This window comes from Brassica oleracea, chromosome C3 (genome assembly GCF_000695525.1).
Source record: "Brassica oleracea var. oleracea cultivar TO1000 chromosome C3, BOL, whole genome shotgun sequence".
Taxonomy (NCBI): Eukaryota; Viridiplantae; Streptophyta; class Magnoliopsida; order Brassicales; family Brassicaceae; genus Brassica; species Brassica oleracea.
Window position 1 is genome coordinate 55,934,417 of NC_027750.1, and position 6,970 is coordinate 55,941,386.

The 6,970-nt window shown below is 33.1% G+C and overlaps 2 protein-coding genes across 2 annotated transcripts; both read right to left on the reverse strand.

Annotated features, from left to right (window-relative positions):
- Window positions 1–49: 49 nt before the first annotated feature.
- LOC106330992 (probable protein phosphatase 2C 74) lies at window positions 50–1,830 on the reverse strand (the record flags this gene model as incomplete). Its single annotated transcript, XM_013769364.1, has 5 exons — window positions 50–364; window positions 488–711; window positions 882–999; window positions 1,102–1,473; window positions 1,741–1,830. Coding segments are annotated over 5 exons (1,119 nt in total), but the record flags the coding sequence as incomplete, so codon positions are not given.
- Window positions 1,831–6,004: 4,174 nt separating this feature from the next.
- LOC106330993 (putative nuclease HARBI1) lies at window positions 6,005–6,933 on the reverse strand. The gene is made up of 3 exons (XM_013769366.1): window positions 6,865–6,933; window positions 6,570–6,765; window positions 6,005–6,465 (listed from the first exon to the last, which is right to left on the reverse strand). Exons 1-3 carry the CDS (start codon window positions 6,931–6,933, stop codon window positions 6,005–6,007), a joined length of 726 nt encoding a protein of 241 aa, XP_013624820.1.
- Between the last annotated feature and the right edge of the window lie 37 nt (window positions 6,934–6,970).

Genomic DNA, 6,970 nt, shown 5'->3' on the forward strand with positions numbered 1-6,970 from the left:
AGAGAGATAGACAAAGTCTAATCTCACATTTTCACCTCCTGCCTCTGTTCTATCTCCGTACTCTTTGGTTGTCACGAGTGTGAGGTGATTTGGTTCCCGAGCCTGGAGTTGACGTTGATGTTGTATCAGGTTCAGTAAGGCCATTGCTGATGTGTTTATCCACTGAGAAAGAAGCAGTTGATAATTTGTCTGGTTTCGAGTCAAGGAAGAGGCAAACTACAGCGCAGTCATCGACTTTTGAAGTGGGGAACTTCCATCTCCAATTCCTCACTGCAGCTTCCACCAAGGCTCGACCAGCTGTGCAACGTGTTGGTGCTTTCGCTACAATCTCCACAACTTCTTCATTCGTCAATACATCCCATATCTAGCAAAGTTTCAAGAACACGCTTAAGAGACCAAATAGTTTTGTACCTCTATTATATGCATTTATTCAGAACTATTGGACTTTTTACTAATACTATTTCATTGACAGTGTGATATCTCTTACCCAATCAGTTGCCAAGACAACAAATTCATCTTTCTCAGTGAGGCGTCGGTAGGACACGTCAGGCACAGAAATGAGACCAAAGTCCTTAAGGCAAAAATCTCCAAAAGCACGCGCCATGGCCAGACCAGGTGAGTTGTGGTTAGGAAGCCAGAGGCGGGCAACTCCTGGTTCATCCCCGAGAGCAAATATACGTCCTTTCCATCTCTTTATCCTTGCTGCTTCAGCTGGTAACATCATAACTCCCAACTTTAATTGATAAAAACCAAATTATCTTCTCAAATGCTTAAAAGCTAAAACTAAAGTTTCCTCACAGTAGTTCCGTAAGAAGAACTTAAGGATGATGGAACTGGTTATAAAAACCTTTGTGAAGATGAAGATGTAGCAGTAAAATAACCTGGAACATCTGGTTTGATATCTTCAGTTAACTGAAAAGGAACAAGTTTATTCTCTTTATTCCTCGTACCCAATACTGCTCTTGAATCCCCCATGTTTCCAACAACAAGATGTTGACCCTAAACCAAATAACCCAAAGAACAAAAAAAAAATATAAATGAAAAGGACTTTTCGCAATAAAACTCAGACACAACATGAGAATATTTGGTCCAACTATCTACCTGCTTAACCATAGTAACTGCAGTAGTACCACTACAAAAGCAATCAACATCCACTTGCATCTTCAATTCCTTGTCCATGAATCTGTAGGCTTTAACAATCGAGGTCAACAGCATCTGAACCATATCCTGATCCTTGTTGTAGACTTGGGATTCACCATTAGCAGATATTTGCACAAGGCTGTCAGAGGTCATTCTGTCAGCAGTGTTGAGGCTGATCTCTTTAAAAACCTCTTCGCATGAGAGATAGGACTCCAAGTGAGAGCCTAATTTGAGCGGAAGCAAATTCTTGACTCTCTTTGCGATAACGTGATCGTAAGGACCATGTCCATCAAATACACCAAAAAATACAGTGTCCTCCATTGACCCAAAATTCTGAAATATTTCAAAAATAAAATCAAATATTCAGCTGAGTGACACTAAGCCTATACAACTTATTAAAAAGATAAAACTTCAAAAAGTTATATATTTGACAATTAAACCAATGGTCCTTGGAGTAAAACATTTGATGGCATACTTTTAGAAAGTAAATGAAGATAGTTATATAGAACTTACAGCAACAAGAACTATATTGAAGTAATACATTTAATGAGAATGTACACATACTAATTAACAAAATTGGTTTTAACAGAACAAACGCACCTCCCAGACAATCATGGCCTCCTGGTTAGGACCTATCTTTCCCTGTTGGGAGAAGAGAGACGCATGATCAGTAGAGCCATTCAAGAATTTGCATTATAAGACCTTGGTTGTTTTCTATATATATACAAAACAACCTAATTAAAAAAATTAAAATATTTTCTAAGCAAATGTAATTAATATGATATCAACATGCGCAAGTTTACTGTTTGAATAATAAGGAAAGTTTTTAATATTTGTTTTAGTTCTAAATCTTGCCCAAGGCTAAATTAAATCGATAATTATTATCCCCTAGCTATATATGGGCTTAACGAAATTGACAATAGTTTTGGGCTTGTCTACATAAGCGATTGATTTAAATAAATGAAAAATAAAATTCAAAAAAATCGACAAATAGAATTATAACAATTTTTCTGAGAAGCTCTATATTAATGTCATGTCAGCAGAAATCACTAAAGTGACTTCTCTTTTAATATATAGGGGATATGAGCACTCCTAGAAACTAACTTTATCCTCATATGTTATTAATCAAAATATCATTTTCTATAGCTTTTTTCATACATTTTAACTAAAAATCCTCTTTTCACTAACATAATTACATGCATTGCCAATGTTATAGACCAACTTTAGTAGATATTTGTAAGCGTTGGTGCATCAACAATTCTTTATCATGGTTATGTTTCTAGAACGTGTTTAATTACAATGTCCACATAAACCGCATAGATATAAAATAAATTATAGTTATATAAATATATACAAAATAATTATATTATATAGTTGATATGGTTGTATTGTCTACGAACAAAATAATTATATATATTTGATATGGTCGTATTATCTAAAGATAGTTATACAAATAATTATATTATTTTAATACCTGAAGATTGAAAATAATATTTTTTGTAGATCTTCGCATTGTCTAAAAAAAAATCTCTAATGTTAGTAAAAACAATTTGGTACATAAAGATATCAAGAATAAATATTTCGGCTTAACAATATATGAAGGAGTAAATTTTGGCTTAAATGATTCATAATTCAATATTGCAAATTAAAGTACGAAACATTACATTTAGTTGATAATATCTAATGAGGAGGCAATTAAATCGTTAAGGTACATCCCATATTTACTTTAGCTCATGAGTAAAATCGATGACTTTGGGAACGAAGTTTCGTCCTTATCATGAACATTCATTTTTGATGAAATTAATGAAATCATGAATAAATATTTTACATGTTTGTATCTTCGAAATGGTCTCATTATGTTCTTACATCGTGTTAGAACATATAATATTTTCACATTTGGTGAGATTATACTATATCTGTTTTCTTTGTAGCAATATAAAATCATTGATAACTTGATTCAATTAATTATATTCGTTTCAAAAGAGTTGTGGTTGATTCAAATTTTTAAATACAATAACTATATGTAAATTAACTTATTTTTCTTTCCCTTGATGAATTTGTGTGATCCGTGGCTATATGTAAGGTAAGTTGAAAGAGAAAATCTTTAATTTTTAACAAATTGCGTGATCAGTAGGGTATATGGTAAATTAATTCGTGAATATTTGTTATAATAATTAAGATACAATTTCATGGTATGAAATATATTGAAAGATTTACACTTTAAGTCACATTTCATCTTTTATATTACACTATTAGACACTTTTCACTCTTGAAACACTTTTTCTTAACTTTTCATTCTCTCCTAACTAGTTTAGTTACATCCTTTTGGAAAATTCACCCAACTAAAAAAAATAATTCTAAAACATTTTTCTCCTTCTCTTTCCTAACTCCTTCTAACTAAGCGTGTATTCACCGCCACACCCACCACCAATACATATGAACACCACCACCACCACCACCACACCCATATCTTTAACTGCCGCCTCTATTGCTCCATCCCAACCCACCGGACCCAAATCACCGTCGGACCAAAACCCACATCCACCACCAATCACAACACCAATATCACCTGGTCCATATCCACCAGCCGTCGCCAAATTTCTTCTTCATCACCGTAACTCATCAAGATCTCATTTTTAAAGGTTTAATGTCTGATTTCAATTAGTACTAAATAGATCTATAATTTTGATGTCAAAATAACTTGAAACACACAAAGTTTGGTGATTTAAAACGAAACCATGGTTGACGGCCGTACCTTTTTTCACAGAAAACCTAAGCATGAATCGTGAGGTAGAAGATGATGTATTTACGCTTTTCCCATTAATGAGAAAAAATGGTCTCGTAGAGTTTTTTTTGGTAACAGGTCTCGTGGAGTTTTGAACATGGATATGATAGCTAACAGCCTCTTCCTACCACTTGACCACATTTTGCAATTGGTTTTCATCACTTAAACTATTAATATAATACAAATAGAATTTGTCAAAAAATGAACTAAATTAAGATGGTAAAACCATAAAAATGCAATTTATACACTTGAATGAAAATTAAAATAATATAGATTTACTTAAAAACCTATAAATCATTCAAATCATTGGATATCATTACTTATGCGATGTACATTTGGACCGGTGTATATGCGATTTTTTGTGAAACATTGTACATGTGGACAGTAAAAAATATGTGTACATAGTTTTTCATCATCATCTTCGTTTAAATGGATTTTTCCATTTTTAAAGGTTAGTTTCAGAAAGACAAACATACATATAGATACTTATGCGCGTGTACATTTATATTTTGTAAAATAAGACATAGAAATTGTATAATTATCTTGTTTCGATCTCCAGAAACTCGGGTTGTCCACATGTACATTAAGTGCATATGATATCCACAGTTAAAATGTCCACATGTACATCAAAGTATATAGTCTATTTAATTAGAAGTTCATTAGGTGAACAGACAAACACAATTTTATGATATATTGTTTAATAATATATAGTGTACACATGTGACGATGTACACATGTACACATGTGAAGATGTACACATGTACACATGTGACGATGTACACATGTACACATATAATCTTTGTACACATGTAAACTTGTACAAATTTTTATTTTGATTATCATGACTCCCTAGTTATTTCTTAGAGTGAAATAATCTATTAAAAATTTTAAATGGTTACATTTGTGATCTTTATTCGAACGGGTAATTTTATAATGTGTACATGTGAATATTGTCTAAGTTAAATGGTGTATATGTGAATCATTGTACATGTGGATCACAAAATTTAGTGTACATAGTGTCGCGTACATATGTTTTTAATGGCATTTAGCATATCCATTGATATCTTACAATTTTTAATGGTATATAGCATCTCTTTTAGCATACCCATTGCATTTGTGTTTCATTTGCTTATAAAAGAGGTTAAAGTGCACATCTGGAAACTTGAGATGAAATGAAAAGGTTTTATTTTGGCAAATCAGAAACATCTGGGCATAAAGTGAAATACAACAAAACGACAGGGACCAAGGTACCAAAATCATAATATTTTCTGGGTCTAGATTGCACAACTAAAAGTATCAGGGCAAATTCCTAAAGCAAAATTGAACAGATTAGAAGTTTGAGACAAATTGGAGAATAAGCAAGAGTTTGAGGACCATATGTGACAATAATCCAAAGTTGACCATTGTTGCTCCCATCAAGCTTTTCTTCGATCTGCAACTGATGCGACACAGCCCCGGTCCCGAGCCTGAAGACCACGACGACGAGGAGATGACTTGACCCTGATACGGATTGCGTAGAGCTCTGTCAGAATGGAGCTTGCCTTTTTAGGTCGCGGACAACGAAGCTCTCCGGCTGTCCGTCACGTTTTGCTTTCTCAATCGTCATCTCCTCCGGTGCTATCGCGGCTGAGGAGAGACTCGAAAACGATGACCATGTTGCCATCTACCATGGTTTTTTTCAATCTGCATTTTAAAGCTTTTTACAGTGGTGAGATGGAGAAGATGTAGCGGAAAAAAAGATCTTTAGGGGGTGGTATTGGATCCAGGAATATAATTGAATTTGAATGAATTCATATGTAAAAGCTTCTGCAGTATTTTAAAAGAATTGATCAGATTTTAATGCATTGATCCAATTCTTTTTTTTATGATGGATTTTAAAGGAGTATACATAAATTTGATAGAATACTAATTCCTCTAAATTCTATGAAATTGTTGAATTGTATATTTTAAAAATTTCACGAATAAAATATTTAATATTAAAACTGAAAGAAAAATAATAATAAGTACTACAATATTTTATCGAGTGTAGCAATTTTATTATAAAATCATAAAACTAATAAATAAAATCTATGGATCATCTTAACTCGTAGCATCTCTCCACATATCTTCTGCTATAGTCTTTCTCCAAGTATTTGCATTTTCTCTATCTTGCTCGTGTGTTCCTAAAGGTTTTTGAACAACTTGATTCGTAGTCGTTGCGGATTGTTGAGTGTCTTCTTCAGCAGGAAATTCACCAACATCTGATCGGCATTTTTTACGAAGGAAGTTATGCAACGCTGCACATGCTAATACTAATCCAACTTGTTTTTTGTAAGAAAAAAGAGGTGCAGATTTAAAAATCGCAAACCTCGATTTAAACATTCCAAATATCCTTTCGATCACATTTCTCAAACTAGCATGACGAAGATTGAATAATTCGGATGCAGTGCTAGGATCACGTCCTTGGCCAGTCCATTCTTGTAGATGGTATCGAACACCACGAAATGGAGCCAAAAAATTGACTCGATTTGCAAAGCCACAATCAACTAGATAGAATTTACCTAAAATGTATAAAAGATAAATATTAATAATTGTTAGACATGTAATTTATAAATAAATTGTAAACTTTTACCTTCTGGCACTTGGAAATTGTCTGTTCTTCTAGTTAAAGCGTCATTTAATACTTTTGAATCGCGTGCTGAACCTTCCCATCCACTAAGAACATATATGAACTCCAAATCAAAGTTACATACAGCTAACACATTTTGTGATATTGTTCCTTTTCGGTTACGATAACTTGCCACCTCTCGTCCAACTACCCTTGTAGGTATATGTGTACCATCTAGTGCACCTACACAATTCTGAAATAAATTAAAAAGAAAGGTTAAATCACATTTTTTAAAAAAAAAATAACAAAGATGAATTAGCAGAAAATTTTAACAAAAGATGAAATAATGTACCTTAAAATATGGATAGAATCGTGTACTTTCTCTAATTTTCATAGGAACTAAACCATTTGGTTTCACCATTTGGCTTGGAGCTATGACAAGTAAAGCTTTCAAAACA

What these genes read in the sequence shown, in the direction of transcription:
- LOC106330993 (XM_013769366.1), bottom strand. Translation starts at nt 6,933, where the DNA reads ATGGTGAAACCAAATGGTTTAGTTCCTATGAAAATTAGAGAAAGTACA. An exon ending in GATTCTATCCATATTTTAAG is followed by an intron (nt 6,766 to 6,864) that starts GTACATTATTTC and finishes AATTTATTTCAG; the next exon opens with AATTGTGTAGGTGCACTAGA. An exon ending in AGTATTAAATGACGCTTTAA is followed by an intron (nt 6,466 to 6,569) that starts CTAGAAGAACAG and finishes TATACATTTTAG; the next exon opens with GTAAATTCTATCTAGTTGAT.